This window comes from Trachemys scripta, chromosome 3, assembly GCF_013100865.1.
Source record: "Trachemys scripta elegans isolate TJP31775 chromosome 3, CAS_Tse_1.0, whole genome shotgun sequence".
NCBI lineage: Eukaryota > Metazoa > Chordata > Testudines > Emydidae > Trachemys > Trachemys scripta.
The window spans coordinates 122,846,984-122,871,034 of record NC_048300.1 but is presented as its reverse complement, the minus strand read 5'-3'; the positions used below and the strand labels follow the sequence as shown (position 1 = coordinate 122,871,034).

General features: G+C 42.3%; 1 protein-coding gene and 1 long non-coding RNA gene across 7 annotated transcripts in view; one reads left to right on the top strand and one right to left on the bottom strand.

Moving 5' to 3' along the window:
• Positions 1–24,051, bottom strand: part of SESN1 (sestrin 1) — a 121,779-nt gene that overhangs the window by 12,747 nt on the left and 84,981 nt on the right. Inside the window, exon 1 of one of the 6 annotated variants that reach the window (XM_034765917.1) lies at positions 7,779–7,947. The exons of 4 other annotated variants lie outside the window; for them this stretch is intronic. In XM_034765917.1, the coding sequence (XP_034621808.1) occupies positions 7,779–7,865 (87 nt within the window). In that variant the 5' untranslated portion in view covers positions 7,866–7,947. Of the gene's footprint in view, positions 1–7,778; positions 7,948–24,051 lie in introns of those variants that run through there. One more of the 6 variants, XM_034765913.1, reaches the window with a different exon arrangement.
• Positions 7,396–21,403, top strand: LOC117875045. The gene is made up of 3 exons (XR_004645170.1): positions 7,396–7,658; positions 18,664–18,713; positions 20,496–21,403. It is a non-coding gene; the product is annotated as an uncharacterized LOC117875045 (long non-coding RNA).

The following is a 24,051-nucleotide window of genomic DNA, read 5'->3' as shown; positions in this document are numbered from 1 at the left end:
AATCGCTAAAGGTATCTGCAAATAAAAAGCAAGCAAACAAAAACTTAAGAGACGTTAATGAGCTATTTAAGTTGACAGAGAGAAAGACAGGTAATTGCATCCAACCTGAAGAAGAACAGTTTACCACAAAACTTTTGCTGAAACACAGACAATTTATCTCAATACCTAAGAGATTAGAGTTATCCATATCACAACCACTGGTTATTTTTATTCTACCTGCTCAACTGAAGGAAGCTTAATATTAAATCTGTTACACCTGGGAATTTTGAGGCCCAGTTATTCTCTCAGTATCCAGGTAACAACCATGTACTTCAAAGGGAATTACTTGGATGTTCTTAGGGGAAAATGGTATCGGGGGTAGCCATGTTAGTCTGTATCCACAAAAACAATGAGGAGTCCGGTGGCACCTTAAAGACTAACAGATTTATTTGGGCATAAGCTTTCGTGGGTAAAAAACCCGTGTTATTTTAGGGGAGAATGTGGCTCCTAGAAGTAAACTGGTCTTATTTTAGATAAGTTGCTGCCTAAGCTTTCATTTACATGCAATGAATTTACACAAACAGAAATATTATTCAAATACAAGAAAAAAAAGACCAATAATAAGCAAGACTGGTGCTTGTGACTTGTTTATAATAACCTTGATCTGTCTTGAAAAGTCTAGTAACTTTATCCATCAATTACAGTTCCTGAACTTTTCCCTAATAGAAAAAAGCTACAAACAAGCTTCAGACTGCAGAGTGAATTAATACTGACCCTTGTCCATGGTACCCTTATGTGATCTCAAGATTCTATTTGTCTAATCTGCCTCTTCTTAAATCAGATGTTTTCATTTCTTGAGTTATACTTGGGGAAAGGGTTAACTAAAAGGTGTCCTTACCACTAATCTTTTCAAATCTTACATGGAAGGATAAGGCTTGTGATGGAGCTTTTTCCTACTGCAGGTCACAAGGTTCAAAAACATGTTACACTTGTCAACTAAATCTGTAATACGACGTGTGTCAGAGTTGGGCTGAATTTATATCCTCCAAAGGATCTTACCCCACAGACACCAGCTACTTCTTGTCCTGGCCACCATACACTGATAAATTAAAGAAAGATCTTGCATCCAAGTGACAATGAGAAAATAAAAAGGTCTTTATGTAACATTTAATTTAACAGATGTCTCTAAACCTAGCTTCCAACTCATACACAACAGGAGAAAAAACTTCTTGGACAACTAAATTTTAGTCTTTTCCCTTCCCAGAACAATTACAGGAAGAAAGTCTCAAAGTTCTACAATCTGAGACTCATAAGCTTACTAATTTATGTTGCCCAATACAGTCTAAAATATATCATCAAGTCCTGATCTTCAACTTTCTTGTCCCCTCATAACATAATGATTATGCTGCAGGAAGAAGGTTTATTTACATAGCTGTTTTTAATTAAAAAGAGAAAACACCTTCATGTAACATAACTTTTTAAAAAGCACTACAAGGGAGAGGTAGGATGGCCCTGTGGTTAGGGCTTGAGAGACCTGGGTTCAAATCTGCTCTGGCACAGACTTCTTCTGTGACTATGGGCCACTTAGTGTCTCTGTGCCTCAGATCCCATCTGTAAAGTAAAAATAGCAGCACTTGCAGGATTTTTTGAGAATACACACACTAGAGCAGGGGTCGGCAATGTTCGGCACGTGGCTCGCCAGGGTAAGCACCCTGGTGGGCCGGGCCAGTTTTATTTACCTGCTGACGCGGCTGGTTTGGCCGATCGCGGTGCCCACTGGCTGCGGTTTGCCATCCCGGGCCAGTGGGGGCGGCGAGAAGTGGCGCGGGTGAGCGATGTGCTGGCCGCGGCTTCTCGCCGCCCCCACTGGCCCGGGACGGCGAACCGCGGCCAGTGGAGGCCGTGATCGGCCAAACCTGCCGCGTCAGCAGGTAAATAAAACTGGCCCGGCCCGCCAGGGTGCTTACCCTGGCGAGCCACGTGCCGAACGTTGCCAACCCCTGCACTAGAGACTGTTTCAGAGTAGCAGCCGTGTTAGACTGTGAGGGTCTCAGATACCACACAGGTCACAGCAGAAACTCAGAATTGCAAACATCTCAAGATCGGAGGCTGTTTGTAACTCTGAACAAAACATTATGGTTGTTCTTTCAAAAGTTTACAACTGAACATTGACTTAATACAGTTTTGAAACTTTACTATGCAGAAGAAAAATGCTGCTTTCCCTTTATTTTTTTAGTAGTTTACATTTAACAGTACTGGACTGTAGTTGCTTTTTTTTTTTTTTTAAATCTCTGCTACTGCCTGATTGCATACTTCTGGTTCCAAATGAGGTGTGTGGCTGACTGGTAAGTTCGTAATGCTGAGGTTCTACTGTACCTTTAGACCTTAAATTGTGTACTTAAACAAAAAAAATCAGTTTCCATTCTGATATTCATCACCACTTGTATCTAACTCAGATTTTCCCTGTATCCAATGTTTCAAATACTACACTGTCAAGGTAAATTTCAGTCTCTTACTAACACTTAGGCTAGGTCTACACTACCCGCCTGAATCGGCGGGTAGAAATCGACCTCTCAGGGATCGATTTATCGCGTCCCATCGGGACACGACAATCGATCCCCGAATCGGCGCTCTTACTCCACCAGCGGAGGTGGGAGTAAGCGCCGCTGACAGAAAGCCGCAGAAGTCGATTTTGCCGCCGTCCTCACAGCGGGGTAAGTCGGCTGCGATACGTCGAATTCAGCTACGCTATTCACGTAGCTGAATTTGCGCATCTTAAATCGACTCCCCCCTGTAGTGTAGATGTACCCTTAGAATGATCCCCTTCTCATAAAGGCCTTTCCTGTAGCTCTAACATGTCACTCCAGTCTCAGAAGCTTTTCATTAGGCCTCCATTTCCACCACATTGAGTTCAAGTATCCTGTCCTCACCTCCCCAACTGTCTCCCACCCATATTGTTCTCTTCTCCATAGAAATCCCTCCCGATCTAACTGTAAAGTTACTACTTTCTCCTCCTTCAAATCCCTCCCCAACATGCAATTCTCCTATGATGACTTATGATCCCAGTTACTCTAAACTATTTGGGATATGGACTGTGTTTGTTCAGCATCTAGCACACTATGATACCAACCATGACTGGGGCCTTTCGGTGCTACTTCAATATAAATAAGCAATAGCAAATCTCTTCATCTGTCACATCTGCTCTATCTTAAAAGCATGTTAACGTTGCAAAGTTAAGCACTGAATGTCACAAAATGCCACCTTAGCTTTACCTCCTTGTGCATTACAATATACATCACACAGGAGTCTCACCTCACTCTACCTATGAAATTTACATAGCTCCTGTGACAGTTCTCAGAGTACCTTGGACTGCCTCCAGCATGAAGGAGTCTTGCTTGTGCTTAACTGGGTGTCAGCTCCCTGACACCACCAGCCCATTAGCCACTAGCACAATCTCCTCTTGGTTCTGCCTGTCCTTACTTTGCCTCACAGTTTAACAATAGGTGCACCCTGGTCCCAGAATCCCTTTGAAGCATTTCTCTGTAGTGTCCAGCCCCTTATCCACTGAACACTCACATTAATACCAGGTCTGCTGTCCCCAAGGGAACAGTGCATACACCAGCTTGTACAATTCAACTCAGGATCAGCACCTAGCTTAATATCACAGCATTTAGATATATATATATATATATATATATATATAGTGAAAACAAGAATAAAGTTTATCATCAAAGACTTAAGACTCAAGTGACAGTAAGAATATAGGAAATAAACAGTTACATATAAAAATAAAACAACATGCTTTCTAGAGACTAAACTTAACTAAACAGGTTAACCTCATGTCTAAAGACATTTCTCACCCCGGAAGTCCTCTGCAGCTTTTTTCAGCCACGGTTGGCTGAGATCCCATTTTCATGAAGGTAAACACATTGTTTACTTTCTTCGTACAGGATAAGGGAGTATCTTTGTGTTCTACTTATACCCCCAAAGTTTATTGCTTGTACTCAGAGACAGCATAGCCACCCCCAGCTACTCTTTGTGTTCTCTCTCTGTTGGCTTCACATCTCTTCAATAACTTTGTATGTAAGTGTGCATCCACTGTGAACAAAACGTCTTGTCTGACAGAAATCTTTTTCATTTCTGCAGTTGACTCATACCTAGACTCTAAGAACATATTTGCAGTATATATATATATATATATACACACACACACCTCCTTACACAGTATCTGTGCTTACAATTCACAATGATATTAATGACCAGAGTGACCCTGTCTTTCATTTAACACCTCCCATGACATTGTTTGGTGAACCAGAATATATATATTCCAGAATCAGGACATTCCTGTAACTCTCTTGCCAGTTAGCATTAGAGAGTTCTTGGGTCACAGCCTCCATTACTGTAGTATCTGTGTGAATCACATCTAATGAAGATATCCATTATTTCACGGAGGTGTTGTGTGAAGTACCTATTGTCCTGATTTTACAGCCGAAAAACCGAGAGAGAGAGACTATGCCTATACTGGTGTCCAAGGTATAAATGCAGCATGGCTAGACATATCCACACTTAACAGCTAAAACTAGCAGTATAGACACAGGGGCATAGGCTGAGGTGCAGGCTAGCAATGTGAGTATGTACTCAGGGTCCCCAGCATATTCATACAGCCCAAACTGAAGTCTATGCCATTGCATCTACAATGCTATTTTTAGCCATGCTAGCATGGGTATGTCTACCCATGCTACAATTACACCTTGGATTGCAGCATAGATGTACCTTAAGTGACTTGCCCAACATCATAGAGAAGGTCCCCTTCCATGGACTGACTCTCTCAGGGCAAGTTTTTCAGCTGGTGGAAACTTGTTTATGCAAATGTATGCTAGCTGAGCATCTGGCCCTCAAAGTGAAGGCTGAATGGTGCACAATTAATGCAGCAGGTGCACAACATTAATTAGGTTTCCGAATAACCACTCTTCTCTCACCACACCCTGCCTCATTCGATACATTTTGTTTAGTACATTTGTTTTAATCATATATCAAAACTCTACATCCACACATGCAGCTCACTTTCATTTAAAATGCTGGAAAATAATTATTCCAGTGTTAGAAAACTACCATGTGCCTGCAAACTACATATGGCTTTTCAATGCCCCAAAACTGCCAAATCAAACCATTTTTGGTTTAGACACAAAAGGCACCTCTCCTGCCCAAGAGCTATCTTCCTACCAAGTTTCAGGGTTCTGCTCCAAGGTCTTGCTGCTTTATTATTAGAGATGTTCCCAAAAAAGTCACAACTGTGTAATACTTGGAGAAAGTATGTATTTCTACTCTCATTAAAACAAAACACATTGCCCCTAGACAAAGACCAAACATGGGAAATTTCATCCCAAAAGGCTGAAGTTATAAGCAAATGAAACAGGGCCTTTAGAATGGGAATGCCTAGACCACCTTAACTCTAGCTATTGCTACAACACTTGCACTCACTCTATCATATCTTCTCTGACCACTGGTTCTCATCACTGGTTACTAACTATTAAAGCACTGCTGTATTTGCCCTTGTTACCATAAAAATCTCTCTCAATACTCAGTTATAGTTCTGTCACCAGAGTGATGTACCAGATAGTGCACTGTTATCAATTGTTAATTTGCAATAACTTACTCATTTTCATGAGCTGAAAACCATCCACAAACCAGTCTGCAGTTTGTTTCCCTGATGTCATGCACAGTCTCTTTACCTTGAGTACGGTAACAATGTCAAATGTTTCAAGTCTGGGAAAGATACATTTGTGTATTTACACAATGTAAACAGCAGAACACTTCCTCACAAATTGTAGGGAGAGTGGGAATATAATTTGCTTCACTCAACCACATTAGTATTAATTATCATCCAATTCTTTGCGTCCTCATGAAGTACCAATGCCACTGGATACAGACATAATCACCTCAAAAATCACAAGTTCTAAAGAAACGAAGCAGTCTTTAAGAAGAGCCAAATACATTTTATTTCCAAGAGGAATGATTTTGACTAGAATTAAGTTTTGTCGGGATTCACTTTTTATGGAGAATCACCTTATATTGGTATACTTTCATGCTTACATTAAAAATACGTTTTTAGCATCTTTTCTACTTTTTTAGGGTCACATTTCCAAAAGCATCCAAGTGATTTAGGCTCCTAAAGGTTTGTCTATATTACCCGCTGGATCGATGAGCAGCTATCGATCCAATGGGGGTCCACTTATCGCGTCTAGTCTAGACACGATAAATCGACTGCTGAGCGTGCTCCCATCCACTCCAGTACTCCACCAGGGCGAGAGGCGCAGGCGGAGTTGACGGGAGAGCATCAGCGGTCGACTTATCACAGTGAAGACAGCGCGGTAAGTAGATCTAAGTTTGTCAACTTCAGCTACGTGAAGATGCATAACTTTGATCGGGTTTGATAGGGGTATTTGGCTCCTCTAAGATTAAATATTAACATAGACATCTGGAGATATAACTAAATAAAGTTTTAGCCATGGCACTTCTGTTATGCCAGCATACTCCCCCTCTCTAGTAAAAGGCTGGCACAAGTTTATAAGAAGTTGGGTTTGTGATGGAACTATACCAAGACCACAACCTGTTTCCACTTGGTTTCAAATTAACTCAGATCACAAATGGCTTGGATTAAAAAGGACCAGTATCTAAACCTTCTGTGCCATCTCTGTAATATGCATGTTAAAAATAGTTTATAAATATGTATTAAGATCACTGGAGCAGCTCCAAAGGAAAACTTGTAATACCAGTAGCTTTAAGGAAGGGGAAAGGAGACTAGGGGGAAGCAGCATACTTTTGGAAGGCAATAAACAAAGTTTAAATACTATTAAGACTGCAACACAAATAATAAATCAGAAAACTTAATTCTGAATATGAAGCACCAATCTTTACCGTCATATTTTCTGGACAGTGCTGCTTTATGTCATTATCTTAAAGTTATTTAAGTTCAGTATCTTAATATCTAATACATAAACCTACACATGCAAATATGACCCAGTTAAGTTCCCTGGTCTGGAACAATATTATTTACTTAGAATTGACAAGACAACAGTCACTGCCCCAAAAAGCTAATAATCTGAGACACATGCAGGAAAGACTGGCACACTGGAAAATCCAAAGGAGGAAATTACCTAGTGGCTTTGTTTGTTTTTAAAGAGCGCTGAGAAGCATTCCACCTGTATATTAACTCTGAAGACTAATGACAAATCTGAATCAACAGCCAGTGTGCTTGTATATCACAGGAAAAGGATAAAGAAGAGCCCTATTACATAACCTAGTCAACCTCCTGGTCAGTGAAGGATGGTTCCCTACAGTGCATCCCCAGGGATTGGCTTTGGGCACTTTTTAATAACTCCAATGATGGGGCTTTCACAACTTCCCTTTGGAAGCCACTCCACAGTGTAATAGGATGTTGGTCCTGGTTTTCCAGCCTCGATTTTCCAATTCTGAATGTCTTTTTGTTGCACCTAGCTGTAGTCACCCGTCAGTTACACACCAAGCCACTAGGAAACAAGCGGACAGGCGCAAGCAGCACACAACCTGGGAGGCTCTCCCTTCCGCGAGGGAGGGGGCATTGAAAGGACGTGCATACCTAGGCTTGGCGGAGAACAGGCAGAACATGTAGCCCACAAAAGGCAAAGCGAAGCCCACAGGTGAGCCAAGGGACTGTCCAACTACCCCAGCACAAACCAAACAAAACAAGTGACACCAGTCACGAAAACAGCCTCCCCCCGCGCTTTGTTGCCTGGCCACCCCGAGCACCCCACCTTTACCTTACGACCCCGGCTCGTGCCGTGGTTGCACAGCAGCCCCTGCACTGCGTACGCCTGGTTGTGGCTGGCCGTGGCCGCCAGCCTCATGCCTGCGGGAGGGACAGCGCGGGTCAGGCTGGGAGCGCGCAGCCAGCTCCCCTCTGCAGACAGCGGCGCCCTCTGCCAAAGGCAGCGGCGAGGCCAAGGCTAAAGCGAAGCGCCCGAGGGCGGGGGAGCCGTAGAACAGACACAAACAAGCCGAGCGGAGCCCGGAGCCCGGCCCCCTCTCCCGCCAGCCACCAATGCGCGGGAGGCGGAGGGGCCGGGAGGCGGAGCGAAGCTCCCTGGTTGGGAGAAGAGTCGCGGAGGGGAACTGGGGAAGGGGCTGCAGTTCTTTGGGAAGTTTGTGCCGCAGGAGCCCGGGCACACGGGACACTCAGCCGTGCCCCCCTGCGAGTCGCAGTCTGCCGCTGTCAGTCTGCTCCCCTTGTGGCAGGGAGCACGGCCGGGAGAGCCGGGTATGCACAGCAGCAACTGGGAACCCCAGAATTTACAGCTGGGAGCCAAATGCGTCAGAGAAACATTTTCTGACACTACACTGCAAACATCCACTGATGCAACCCTGAGTGTGCTCTACTTGCGCCTCAGTGCTGGCACCCCATAGAAAAAGGTTAGATCTTCAGCTGCCCCTTATTGAGGACACTAGTGGTGACGTCTGTTCAGCCCAGGCAGCTGTTTTTAAATTACGAAGTAACTATTAATAACTTCCCAATTCATCAGGCAGATCATTTCAGAGGTCAGTTATACAGATGCCATCACAATGACTACTGGGGACATGAGGTGAGGGAAGAGAGATCCCTATTCAGCTCCTCCATCCTCTACTCCTCTCTCTGCCAGAAAAAAAAAGCAGTATTTTTGTTTGACAAAAATTACTTTTTCTAGAAAGTCATGTATTCCCTCAATCAGCTATCATCTCCGTCCATCCTCATTTAAGAGCCTCTACCTGCTTTTTAAAATAAGAAAGTAATTAAGCCTTTTTAACAGCTAGTTCATAGGAGCTTCACATGTAGCAGATGCATGTCTGAGTTTAAATAAATGCTCTAGCAACTTGGCCAGAAGGCCCTGTGCAAACATGTTTTGCAATCTCATCAGCAAAACACACAATCTTTGTTTGCAGCAGTCTATATTTCCTTCACCCAACTCCAGTGCTGTTAGATCCCCAGATGCCCCAGTTCTCCCCACTCAATTATAGCTTTCTGTTCTGGTTTGGGGTTTTATGCACAGTTGCCAACTTTCACACAGTAAATAAGCACCCCAACTTTCACAATAAGCCAAAAATCAAGCTAATTCCATTTCAAAACAAGGCCAAAACAAGCCCTAAGAACCCCACCCAACACACTATGTGACTAGATCCCCCAGGTGTGCAGTCTGGGACTGTGGTGGGCCCGTTGTGCATCCTTGACTCTCTCCCCCCCTTTCCCGTGCTTGCCCCCCCCCTTTGCCCCTGCTTGCTGGGAGCCAATAAAAAAAAAGAAGCAACAAGCTACAAGCCAAACAAGCAATAAGCTACTAGCCAACAAGCAATTCACAAACCACTTAAGCCAAAAATAAGCCCAATTTCTGTGTTTTTTTCCATGGGTTTGGTATGTCTGGTTTTATCCCATTTTCCAAAAGTAAATACAACATCTCCAAGTTCAAGGTCCTGGGTAAAATTTGGTTTACTCTTCAAATCCATATTAAAAGTGTAAAGCTATGTTCTGTTAATTATTTTATATCTTAAATATTTATTTTAAATAAAAAATCTTCAGGTACCACATACTATGTGAACAAGACGAGAATGCTTGATTCTTCAACCAGCTTTGAGAGGAGGTGGTTAGGTTGCAGCAGCTCAGAACCTCAGAAACTTCCTTAACTAACAGGGAAAACAAAGTTTCCAATCTGGGATTGGAAGACTGCTACAAATCCAGATTACTAGTTCTAACAAGTCTAATAACTGTAAAGAGAGTTACATGACCATGAACTTTGGACTTTAATTAAATATATAACTGAATACTGAAAAACTGTTTATGCTGTTCTTGGAGTGGGTTATGAATCCTGCAGCCAAATGCAGAAATCATTGAGGCCAGAACTGTGTGTGTGGAATGTGAAAACTTTACTCCAGGCAGTGGCTTTGTACATTTCTAAAGCTGAGTTTTCCATTCTTTCTTTTCCTAATATCATCCCCTCTATGGAGTGCAATTAACTCTGAGAAGACAAGGCACATTTTCTACTTTTGAAGATAGAGTAGCAGCATACTATTACATTGACTAGAGGTGTGAAGGCGCTTTAGGGCCTTACTCTGTTTCCTGATATAGAACAGCGATTTAGCTTTCCTAAATGGGCGAGATCTTTCCAGATTGTTACTGCTCCATACCTACTTGAACATCAGAAAGGGCTTAGATGACAAATGGAAAAGAGAAGAAAGCAAGATGGTGAGAGTGGTTATATTTTCAGAGCTAGTTTAAATAAACTAGTAAAGAAACCAATTTAATTCCCACTAACTGCTTCCTTACTTCAGGCCAAAATATAACAAAGGACCAAGGAAGAACTCTCTTGCAACACCACAGACAAAAAACTGGCTAGTGTTCAGAAGAAACTATTGAAAAGAAAATAATTACCTGAAAGACTGAGATGCAAGACATTATCCCACTATGAGAAATCTTTGTGGTTTCAACTTAAATGTCTATGCCTTCCAATAGAGAGAGAGATGGTGGGTGAAGTCATGTCTTTTATTGCATGGTTCTCAATCTGGGGTTTGCAGACTGTCTAAGGATATTGGGGGTCATTCCTCCCCCAGCTGTGCTGATCTGGGAGCCCTGCCGCTCCCCCTCCTTGCAGGGCAGCCTCTTGGTCCCGTTCTGCGCTCTGTCCCTTGCTCCCACTCATCCACACCCCCCCCCCACCGCCGCCTTCCTTGGGGCTGTGTGTGGAGAGATGTCCAGGCAGCATGTATTGTGAGGGTGGTGAGTGGGAGCCAGCCCCAAAACTTCCCCACAGCCTCCTGGGGATCCCTTATCCCTGCCTCCCAGGATGCGGTGGGGGCCCAATTCTCAGATTAGATGGTAGTGCAGTATAAAGCCTTCTCAAATTGCAGTCATTATATTGAGACAGCCACCAAAGGAGCTAATTATGCAGTTTATGAACTCATGTGCTCCTGCGTCCCATCAATAGCACTGTCAGTTAGGAAACAAGATGGGCGGTAGAGTTTTCCCACAGTGCAACCCAGTTGTAGGGCTAGAGTGTCGACACTGCGGGGGACGCACTAGGCACTCTGGGATATGGTTACTTTGACTTTGGTCTGTACACTGCAGATTGGACGCCAGAGCCCTAGCTTCAAGCATGGGTCAGAAAATCTTTAACCTAGGGTTAAAATACAGTGTAGATGCTCAATCCCATGGTTCCCTGACATGGGTCAACTTACGAGTCCCACTAATCCTAGGGCAGGCTTACATTGCTGGGTAGACATATCCAGAGTGTTACAGCTAAATACAAGAGTGAACAGATAGAATATATGTTAACTACTTATGCTAAACTAAGGGACAATTCAAGGTGAAGAGGCCCATTCTTCTTTCAGCAGTATTTCTGGTAAAAATATATGTCCCGTTGACAAACCTTGAATGTTATTTAGAAGTCAGGGTTACTTATGTTCTACTTCTATTTAAAAAATAGGTACAATTTCCTTTTGGGCATTTCTAGTACTTTCACTGTTATGAAGAAAGTTCTCACAATGAGACTTTTCTTAGCAACAGTTCAAAAAATGTATTATATGAAGGCTATAAAGAGACAGATCAGATATGAAGTTAAAGATCCTGATCCTGCAACACTTATGCACATAGCTTAACTTTAAGTACTTGTGGTCAATAGGACTTCTCATGTGCAAAATTAAGCACATACATAAACATTTGCAAGATCGGGGCCCAAAATCTTGAATTCTTTCCATAGCAAAAAGCTATCCAAGATCAGCAGAGGTCTCATTCTGGAGCACTTGAAATACGTATTATAGCTAGCACATCAGGTATCAAATTAAAATCTGGAAGGGTTATCAGAATATTCTCCACCAGAAAACTTTACAAATAATGTTAAAATAGTTCTTTACTACTCTGAGACACCTGATTTCCATTAGCTCTATAAAAAGTGCTTTAGGAGAGGCAGATAATATGTTTTAATATAAAATGCTACAAAACACATCAAACAAGCCTGACCCAAGCATTCAAAATAATCATGGTGAAATCCTGGCAAAACTCCCATTGCCTTCAAAGGCTCTGGATTTCATTCCATCAGACAAGCCTCCAAAAATCATGACATTTTTAAAAATAATAAATGTTAGGTTCTTTTTATTTGCCTTTTTTTTTTTTTTGGTCATTGAGGTTCACGTTGTCAAGTTTTCCCTCCAATACCAAGAGGACCAGAAACTAGCTGAGGGCTTGTCTACCCCAGAAAATCTCCATGAGAAGCATCAGACAGGTGAAGTTCAACAACAGTCTCCAATTAGGAGTTGTGGGGGCAATCAGCTTAATTAGTTTTAAGCTAACTGCACAAATTTTTGAGTGTAGTTGTATGACGAGATTGCTCGTGATATCCTGGGCAGCACTCAACAGCCCTGCCGCTCACTTACAGTTACGTCTCATATTCCTAAAGCTGATGCTTCAGCGTTACAGCTGGCCACTGGCAGGAATCAGGAAGGGATTTTTCCCTCTAATGTATTGCGCGAAGGTTTGGGGTTGGGGTTTGTTTGGTTTTTTTAGATGTAAGCAGGGTCTGAATGAACTCTCCCCTGACCATTAGTTGGGGATGAGGAGAGACTTCAAGAGCAAACTGTATTTACGTGAACACACCTACTCTGCATAGCTATCCAGCAGACAGGAGCTGTGTAGCTCCAAGTGATCAAATTTGGCTGGTGTTGAGTTATGAATCACTTTAGTACTGAATGGAGGGATAGTGAAATGTTATCAATGTTATCTTTTTTATTGTATGAGTAAAGGGGAACAGAACTCTGCTGAGTCTGTCCCAATTGAGGGGTCACCCTCAGCTGAAAGAGACTTGCTAAGCCAGGGGCTTGACTGCCAGATCCCCGTGAAAATAATAGGAATGGAGACAGGTGTCCCAGACAGGAGTGTGGACTCTCTCTAAAGGTCCTTGGTTTAAAATGTTCCTCTCCACTATTCAAAAATAGAGCTAAATAGGTTCCAATACCAGTTTTTGTTATGCAAAGTGCTCACTAGAGCTGAAAACACTTGTGGTGGGACAGCATTTCTGCCCAGCTTGCATCACAAAGAGCTGAAAATCTAAGCGCTGATAATCACTAAGAGTTGGGTGGACTCAAGAGACTGACCTGCAGAGGTCACAGCAGAGAGGCAGGTGGCGACCGGAGAGTGGAACGAGCAGGTGACAAGGCGGCCAGCGAAGAGGAACAGTGGCTGGCAGCCAGCCAGCCAGAGCAAACAGGGTGCTTTCTTCCCCATGTGGGAGGTGAACTCACACAGATGCACCTCTGGACCCTGGGTCCTCACTGACCAAGGACAACCACAGTGAGTGGGGTATGGTGAGGGAGCAGAGCGGGGCACAGAAAAGGAACTTTTGGTTGTAGAACTCAAGAACATGAGGCAGAAGACATGAGGGTGTCCTGCTCACAGTTTTATGATTATGAGTCCTGCTTGTGGTATTTTCCCTAATTAATGTCAGGTGACTTCCCTCCTTTCATTAAAAGTTTCTTTTCTACACTCAGACTTTGTGCTTGCAAGTGGGGAAGTACTGCCTTTCAGAGGCGCCCAGGGGTAGTGTGTAATGTTCGCAGGTTACTGGGTCGGGGCTTGAGCCAGTTCTGTGTTGTATTGTTGAAAAGGAACCCATAGATATTGAACCAGCTCCAACTGGCAGAAGGGTTACATTTTAATCTCCTTCCTCTGAAGCATCAGGGATAGCCATAGCTGGAAATGGGACATTGGGAAGGGTAGGCCAGAGCTCTGAGGTAGCACCGAGCCTTCTCTCTCACAGGTACTAACTGGCTCTTGCTCACATGCTCAGGCTCCAAGTGATCGCCCTATGTGGGGTGGGAAGGAATTTTCTCCAAGGTCAGATTGGCAGTGACCTTGTCTCTCTCTTCTGCATGGGAGCATGTGTCACTTGCCAGGATTATCTGGGTATATCTCACTTTATCATTTCCCCACCACTGCAGGGGCCTCGAGCACTGGTGCATCTCGGTCCCTCCTATTCTCTGCTTGACACACATAACAGTCTTAGTCTACTGTGGGCTGTAGCACTTTGGTTTCATTTCAGTGGCTGGGTTTAGCATAAGGATGCTGGATGATGTTTGTAGTCTGTTACATACAGGAGGTCAAACTAGATGACCTAGTGGTCTCTTCTGGCCTCAGACTAACACTCTTACTCCAGAATAAAAGTATCCACATGGGGAGTTATATAATTATAGTGGTATAATTATGCTGGTAAATTTTCCCATGTAGACAAGTCCTGAGAAACTCAATCCTATTACTTCAGGAGATGGGGTTGTGAGAAAACCACAAAATATTTGTGAGATCTGTGATAAAATTGAGTTGGCAGCACTCATCTATACTATATTAAGTTAATAAAGATTTCCTATCACTTATTTCAAATAATTTTTAGCAACAGTTTTGTCACAGATCCAAATGAGAGCTGCCCTCTTCCTTCCCTCCCTCCTGGACTGCTGAGAGGGAAATCCAAGCCTCTGCCATTCTGGATCCCCATGGTGTTTCAAGCTCCTGGAGCCTGAATAGAGCCTAGCCCCTGCCCCAATCTCTGGGTCCTTAGGTCTGTACCCTGAAAGTGTGCCTATCTGGCAACCCCCTCAAAGAGTTGGAACCTGCTGTCCAGCCAACTACACCCTTGGGGCACCGCACTAAACTTACAGACTCCAAAGTCCTTAAACACACCCCTCTTCACCCAAAAAGTCATACTAGCCAATTTTAATGTTTAAAAAGGGTACTAAATAAGTGTGCTAATTGTAGTATAAATAAACCCAAATATTGCTGTTAAGAAACAGAGGAATAATGCAAACTGCATACACAGGAACAGAATGAAAAATTAAAGTTTACTTTAAAAATTTCAATCAAGTGTGCTCTTTGGGCATAACAGATGTTATTGTAGCATGTCATAATGCTCTACTTTTAGAACACTGATGGCTAAAATAATGGATAAAAATCAGTTTTGGTTATAAACACTTTCTAGACAGTATCAAGTCACTATATTACACTCAGTGGCAAAACTGTTCCGTTTCTCATCTACAGAATTGAAACTATACTGTGGTGTATGACTAAGGGCAAAATCTAGCCACATTGCTTTCACACTTTAGAAAAAACTGATCTTTTTATCTCTCAGAGGTGCAAATGTAAACTGGATCCTTGCTATTTCAGTTTTCCTTGTGGTTTCACAAAGTGCAGAAAAACTAACAAAATATAGGAAGTTTTAGTAGCCTGTAGTTATTAGTATCTTTTAGCCCACTAAAGAGATTCAAAACTCATGGTCATAATGAGGCACGAGTGGTTAAGATTTTAATATTCATATGAGTTAAAATAGTATAAAATTATAAAGACCTGGGGGAAACAATAAAACAATGGACTGTCAAATACTGAATTAGAAAAAGCAAAAACTGAATTTTTTAGTTTTGTTTTTAACATGACAATTGTCAAGATCAGGCAACAGACATTGACAGCAACATATGAAAACACACACCATGATCTAAGATAGTAGGAGGAGGGGAAAGAAGATAAAACAAAAGCAAGAAAGTCATAGTAAGGGCATGACCCTGCAAGGTGCTGTGCACTCTGTCCCAGCTCCAGCAAAGCATGTGAGTAGTCCCATTGCTTTAGCATAGATATAAATACTTTGCCATATTGGGGCCAGAGCACTCAGTCACTGTCAGGATCAAGCCTGGTGTCACAAATGTTTAAGTTTGTTAAACAGAAAGTGGATTGACAGGTCACAGTTCAGTGCAGTACAAAAGGGGTGTGGTTTATGGGTGGATTGGTGGCAAATGTACTTTTCACCTTAGCTAGCAAACCTAGTCCAAGGTTAGTAGAGATTGATAAATTTTTCAAGCTCTGATTACAGATTTTAAACATTTTATTGTAGTAATAGTTAAACCCACAATACCTTAATTTGGACCCAAGATACCTTTAAAGTATCCTTTTAAGCCTATCCAGTTCTCAACTTTGAGTGTCCAGACAGACTAACATTTTACTTTGGCATACAGTAATTTTGTTTGGCGTGCAAATGAGATCAGTGCTGAATCTACCTGGGGGTAGTAACTGTTTTTAAACAATATCAGAATATGCTTTCAGGCTTTAATAACAAACCAGGAATAAGTAATTGCGTACAAAAAGTATAGTTAGAATTTTTTCCTCCTAAGCGGAAACAATATAAATATATAGTCAAAGGCTTATAATGTGTGAATTTTGTTTTAAGTCAGTACAAGAATAAAGAATATTAACTAAAATGTACAGCTTGGCTGAAAGTTGAAAAACACTGATAATCACAAGTATTTGAAGAGTGTTAACACCAAGGGATAGCAGAATTCTGTATGTTGGTCTAAGGCGATATATTAGAGTTAAATTTATAAAAACAAACAAAGGAAAAGATAGGATCAACATCAGGGACAATATTCTAGTAGTGGTGAGGTGCACAGAATGTGCAGTAAATCTGCAAGGAATAATGGTTAGATTATCATATCACAGCAACATCCAGGGTTGCATGTTCTATCTGTGTCTGACTAGGAAATTGCAACCATTTCTTTCAGATGTGGACCTTGTTACCACAATTCATGCCTTTGTTATTATCTCAAGACTTCAAGTGGGACTACACCTTGAGCCCAAAAATTTAAATGGATGAAGAATGTAGTCGTCCTGTTACTGAACAAAAAGTTTCTCAGCTGCAGGTTGAGAGTTCTTTGCTCTACATTGGCTGCTTAATAGTTTCTAGATGGAGTTCAAGGTGTCATTTTCCCCCTATAAAGCATGGATAAATGACAGAGGTAGACATCAGAGTGCTAGTCCAGGCCAGCCACACACTGATGCTACATCAACGGTGGGAACAATGCTACAATTAACTTTAGGGGCATCCTCAGTGAACCTGGGAGATCTTGGCTGCTTACCAGTCTCCAACTTATTTTAAACACTTCAGCAAATATACTTCCCAAAGCTTAAAATATTTGAATACATCATAAAAATCTATTCTTAACTTTTTGGTTTTGGTGGGTTTTACCTACTTTTCCCAGGTTTCTTTCAGGAGAGTGCACAAAGGTTTAAATCCCACTACCCTAAGGGTCCATCTGTCTGCTCTAAATACATTCAGCAAAAATGTCCAGTGTCCTTCTATTGGAACCTCTCTCTTAATTACTCCAAGACAAACTACATTAAAATGAAGTTTGAGGTTGAGAATACATATCATTAATTTAAGGGTAAAAACAGTACAGGTATGTTATAATTACCCCAAAACAGTGTTAGGAGACTGAGCTCTCATGTATCAGACCCTACCAAGTTCACAGTCCATTTTGGTCAATTTCAGAGTCATAGGATTTTAAAAATCATAAATTTCATGATTTCAGCTATTTTAATCTTAAATTTCAGTGTTATAATTGTAGGGGTCCTGACCCAAAAAGGAATGGGGGGGAGGAGTCACAAGGTTATTGTAGGGGGCGTTGTGGTACTGCTACCCTTACTTCTGCACTGCTGCTGGCGGAGTGCTGCCTTCAGAGCTGGGCAGCTGGCCAACAACCGCTACTCTCCGACCACCCAGCTCAGAAGCCAGTGCAGAAGTAAGGGTGACAGTACAGCACCCCCACCCTCCCCAATAACCTTGTGACCCCCCCCGCAACTCTCTTTTGGGTCAGGCCCCCCCAATCTGAGAAATGCTGGTCTCCCCCATGAAATCTGTATAGTTACGGTAAAAGCACAGAAGACCATATTTCACATGGGAGATCAGATTTCACGGTCCATGACACATTTTTCATGGCCGTGAATTTCGTAGGGCCCTACTTGTGTGCCTTGTTATATGGTAGAAGAGGGATAAGTGACAGAAATTAACAAATGAGCCTACGCAGCTATGTAGTGGGGACCTGGTGGAAAAGTTTGTTAATGTACACTGGGATGTTCCGGGAATCCTGCATAGTGATCTCTAGGAAACTTTCCTGGGGGTATTCTGCAATCCTCTGCCACAGGTTCCTTGGCAGAGCTGCCTTGTTTCTTCCCCCACTGTAGGAAACTTTGCCATGCCACCCGGCATTTATTTCTGCAGGGACCAGAGCAGCACACAGGCGAGCAACATATGGACCTGGTCTGAAGCTGCACGCATGCAGGAGGTGCACCCTTGTATCTTGGGTTACCCCCAGGAGTAAGATACAGGCGAGTCTCATCTTACACTGGGGTTACGTTCTGCTGTCAGCGTGTAAAGCGAAAATCACGTATAGTCAAAATTACATTGAGTGTAATGGCAGGCGGAATCGCCCGCACCTCAGGTACAGTATTTAAATTGTTCTTTTTCTCTTTTTTGTTTTTGCCCACCGCACAAAGCTGAATTCACACATGTTAAATGCGCGTAAGATGAGACTCGCCTGTATTGGCTTTGATTACCTTAGCTTTTGGAAAAGGGTGCCAATATTCAGCATACTGTCCCTAGGCATGTGTAGTGCCCCTCTTTGCAAACCACCCAGACCCTTTGTCCCCTCTTGTCCCATTCCCCCTTCCCTTCCCTCACCCCCGCCAAACTCACCATATTTCAGACTCTCACCAAGCTGTGTGCTAGCAAAGGGACAGTGAGAAAGAAGTGTGATTTTGTGATTCACAACTGTGAGCGAATTCACAATACTGTCTGTTCATTGTTTCTTTGGCTTCTGCAGATGTGCCCTTGAAGATCCACTCCCCCACACCAGCGGAGCGCCTCTGTCAGGTAAGATGGAGAACCAGGAGGAGTAAAGAGGATATGTTTCACAAAGAGCTGCAGTCAACAGATACAGCACATAGTGAAACCAGAGCAAGGAGGGAAACAATGAAAGTCTCAGGCTGGAGAGCCTGGAAAGGAGGGGCAAGAGCGGATGATAAAGCTGCTGGAGGACCAGAGATGCTCAGGTGCCTCACCAAGCTGCAGTCTGAGCACATCCATGCATGACTCTCCCTGCAGCCAATACAGAACTTGGTTCCATGCCCTCCCCAAACTCCCCCCACCACATTCCTCGCATGTTCCCAGTCCCTTGCAGTACCCTGTGCACTCCGTCCTAGGGATTGGTTTCACAATGAAAGCTGGAGTTACACACAGCTGAGAGAGCCATAATTGAGACTGTTCCTCATTACCATGTCCCATTTGACAAAAATGTTTGTGTTTTGTCCTGTTATTGAACTTTAGTCTTTGAAATAAAATGAGTCTTTATTTGTGTTATACACGTTAGTTGGTGCTAACATTCAAACACAGTGATTATAGGCAGGAATATTTGCTCAGTACAATTAACGCTCGGGAAGTAAGCACAACAAGGGTTATTCAAGGTAGCAAGAAAACACTGCATGGCCGAATGCATCACAAAGATGCATTACTGGGAATAATTGTCAAAATGCTCCTTTAAAGCCTCCCTAATTTGAATAGCCTCCCTGCTGTGCCCCTCTAATTGCCCTGGTATCTGGCTGCTCAAAATCAGCAGCCAGATCTATCCCAATGCTCTACCTTGGGGAAACTTTTCCCTCTTCGCTTTGCAAATGTTATCCAGGGCACAGCAGGCTGCTACGACCATTGGAATATTTTCCTCATTGAGGTCTAACCTGCCAAAAAGGCAGCACCAGCAACCTTTTAACTGGCCAAAGGCACATTTAATGGTCATTCGGCACCTGCTGAGCCTGTTGTTGAAGTGCTCCTTGCTGCTGTCTAGGTTCCTGGTGTAAGGCTTCATGAGCCACAGGAGCAAAGAGTAGGTGGGGGTCTCCCAGGATCACTATGGGCATTTATGCATCCCCCATTAGAATCTTCTGGTCTGGAAAAAAAGTTCCAGCATGCAGCTTTCTATACAGTCCAGTGTGCACCATGCATCTTCCCTGACCACCCCTAATTGATTTCAGTGAAGTGGCCCCAGTGATCCACCAGTGCCTGCAAGACTATGGAGAAGTAGCCCTTTTAGTTGATGTTCTCTGATGCAAGATGGTCTGGGGCCAAAATTGGGTTATGCATTCCATCTATTGCCTCACCACAGTTAGGGAATTCCATTGCCTCAAAGCTATCAAGTATTTCCTGCACATTACTGAGAGTCACCGTCCTTCGTAGCAGGAGGCGCTTAATGGCCCTGCATCCTTGCACCACGGTAGCCCCCACGGTGGATTTTCCAACCCCAAACTGTTTCATGACTGACCAGTAGCAGTCTGGAGTCGCCAGCTTCCACACAGCAATCAAAATTAGCTTTTTCCACAGTGAGGGCAGCTCTGTCTGGTGTCCTTGCATCGCAGTGTTGGGGCAAGCTTCGCATACAGGTCCATAAAGGTGGATTTACACATCCAAAAGTTCTGCAGCCACCGTTAGTCATCCCATACGTGCATCATGATGCAATCTCACCACTCAGTGTTTGTTTCCTGAGCCCAGTATCAACAGTCCACTGTGTGCAGCTGGTCCATGAATGCCAGCAGCAACCATGAATTATTTCTTTCAGATGAACACAGACAGGTAAGCACCACTGGTTCACTTTCTGATTCACAGGTCATGAAATACTGCAGGACCAGCCGCATTGTGTTCATAACACTCATCACCAGACTGGTCAGCAGTTCAGGATCCATGCTTTCCGGCAGAGATGACAGGCATACAGTTAACAAGAGCTGTTGAAAGACAGCGCAAAATGAAGTCAGAAACCCATGGAATGATGGGATGGAAAGAATTGCCTCATTGGACAGTGAACACTGATCTGTTCCCAGAGCTCCCAGTGGCAGTGTGGCAAGTTGCACAGTGGGATACAATACATCACTCTCTCTGTCAGTGCAAGAGCAGTGACTGTGGACGTGCTCCGCCGACATAAGGAGTGTTGCATGGATGTGCACAACCAATGTAATTAAAGCGGCATATGATCATCCACATAACTTAAGTTGCCTTAACTCTGTAACGTAGACATTGCCTAACTGACCTTGCTGCTTGCAGAGCTGAGTGTTAAGTCACGTGACTTACATGCGACTTGCTGTGCCAAAGTGATTGCAGAATTAAGGGGTAACTGAGTGCTCTGACTTGCTCTACCACATTAAATATAGAATTGAATGTTCTTAATTAAGTTTTCTCTCTTTGCTTTCTCTCATGTGGTTAGCTAAAGGTAAACAAATGTTTTAGCAGTTGCTCTAATTTATTGTTGCCAGTTTAATGTAACATTAAATACTGAGGGTTATTAAGCATTGGAACAAATTACCAACAGAAGTGGTGGATTCTCCTTTTCTTAGATATGTTCAAATAAAGACTGGATGCCTTTCTGGAAGATATTGGATACAATACAGAAGTAACTGGGTCAAATTACACAGAAGTTCAGATGACATGATCTAATGGTCCATTCTGGCCTTAAAACTTGTGAATCTATGCATTTTCATACTTAAAACATGTATGGATTTTCTGTTAAATATAACCTTAACTCTGAATGTCCTGGGTTTGTAGTGCTTAGTTTCGGTGATGAAAACTGACTTGTTGACAAAACTGTGTAATGTTGACAAGACCTTAGGCTCAAGGGGTTCCAGAGGACAGGGAATAAGAATTCTCTCTGCTTCTGCTGCAGTTTTCAGAAGGCTACTTTATCACTGTATATCCCGCTGGTCACAGATTCTGGAAGGAAGAACAATAGGTTCCACAATGCAGTTGGATCTGCTGGATAAGCACAGGGCACTGCAGCCCAAGGCCTGGTCTAAGAGCAGGACAAATACAGAATTCTGCCTTGGGACAGGTAAAGGCACAAAGCCCAACACCTGAGGGGGTGCACTCAGAGACCAGAAAAGAGACAGAGTTGGCGCTAGTCCTGTAACTTTGATGACTACCACGGAAACCTTGTGTGTGTCCATGGCCATGAAGTGGTCATCTTTTATAGTGCCACTGGAGCTGTCCCTGTGTCATCTGAACCCTGACTTAGAGGAATCCAGGATGTTGGCTGATGTTCCAAAATGCAACTTGGTGGTTACTATTTTCTCAATTATTTTGCCCATAATCATAACAATTAGATAAACTCAATATCAAAATAATTGTAACTGTAAGGAAAGAAGAGTATTATTCCACTATTAAGATAATTTGGAACAAAAAGATTGACAGATGCTAAAACTATAAGAGCTCAATTTTAAAATTAATTTTAACCCTAGTAGATTAGCTTGTCAATTTTCAGAACATTCATTTTGTACTCAAAGAGTAATTGCTATAAGTTTGGAGAGGATACACTATATTTTTCCACACATGACCAAGAGACTGAATACCTGTTTTAAATGCAAAAAGGGACTCTACCTTAACTACACAGAGTTGCAACTGGTGCCTCTATAATAGTTTCTGAGGATGATTTCCACTCATGCATTTCCTTAGGATCTTATTAGTCTGAAATAACCCAAGATGTCCGGGGAAGGCATTTACAACTCAGCTGCCCCTGAACACTGTTTAAAATGTTTCCGTCACAGAGTAGATGGATTTAAATCACAATTTAACCAACACTTGGTTTTACACTATAGATAGACCTTACACCTACTGTCCATTCTTAAAGCATAATTTGAATTTGAGATCTCAGTTTTATATTTACCCTTAAGCATTGTTTTCTTTATAGACATATCTTCATCCTTAAAGGGCAAATGGACTAACTGCCTTGTCACACAACACCCCCTTTTTATTATTCCACCAAAGATAAAGTCAAAGTCATTCTTCAGTGATTCCTGCCTTTACTCAAGATTTCAGTTTTTCACCAAGCAGCATTTTACCGAGTTTATCCAAATGTAAAGACCTCCTCCACAATCAAGGAAAAGAATTACTAGACATTAAAAGTACTTCGAAGTTTAATTTATATAGAGTAAGGAGTTGAGATCTGGAGTTTATTTATGCTTTGGCAAGGACACAAAAAAGAATTTATGGTTTCTAAGACTACTGTAAGTAGGTGGATTAAAGATGCATTTACGAGGGTTATTATGAAGAAAGAACTCCTTGCCAGATTTTTTTTTTTATTACCTTCCCCAGAGGTTGATGGAGAGAAACTGAGTTGCATGCCAAAAAACTTGCTTCTTGGCTGCTTGCTTGTGTCCACCACTAAAAAAAAAAAAAAAAAAAAAGGAGATTGCAACACGATAGCTCTAGATTACTAGACTACTGTTGCAGAAAGCTACATTCACAGCTATATAGTTATATGAAAATTGCATGTCACTAGAACAGATATTTATTATTATGGTAGCACCCACAGCTAGATGGTAGCTATATGAAGTGAAAGAACGCAAATCTTTCCTATGAAAAGTTTACAGTTAAAGCTTAGTCACATAAAACTGGCTTCCAACTTTAAAACAAAAACAAGAGGCATGACAACTGACAAAATACAGTCTTCTAAAAATCCAGCATCTTATGACACTTAAGGTAGTAGCCATCTTGGATTCAGAAGGAGAAGGGACAGAACAAAATTCATGTCTCTCTCTTTATTTTAATTTATTTGTTTAAAAGTCTTATAAGCTCTGTATTCATTAGAATGGGCCTATCTGAACACAAATTACCTTTCCACACATGACAGATTAAGACAGATCTGAAACCAAAGGGAAAAAAATAAAATTCTGTGTGGATGGCTTCATGCCTCACCCCACATTCTATTTTGTCCTCTGGAGGCTATTAATCTTAGGTAGGCTATTAAATTGCCTTGTAAGTTGTAACAAGTCTCTTAACCAAAGTTTGTACAAAATGGCATCTCATTACAATTCCCAGCAATCACTGACATGTCAATAATGTTTAATAAACCAATTCATAATCAACAAAACAATTTTCTCTGCTAGTAGCCGCTGGTAGAGAAAGGGAAAAATACATGTAGACTTTTTCAAATAACTAACACACACTTTCAAATGGGTTATTTTGACAATTTATATTACAGTAGCACCTAGAGACCTCAGGGATCAGGGATCCATTGCACCAGGCTATGTAAAAACCCAATAAAAAATGGGCTTCTGCACCAAAGAGCTTGCAAAATTGTGACTGTTCATATAAAATACACAGGTATCCAAAATCTCATAACAGTGCAAGGGGTCAAATTTGTTTAAGTACATTTCTAGCACATCCTTGAAAAAAA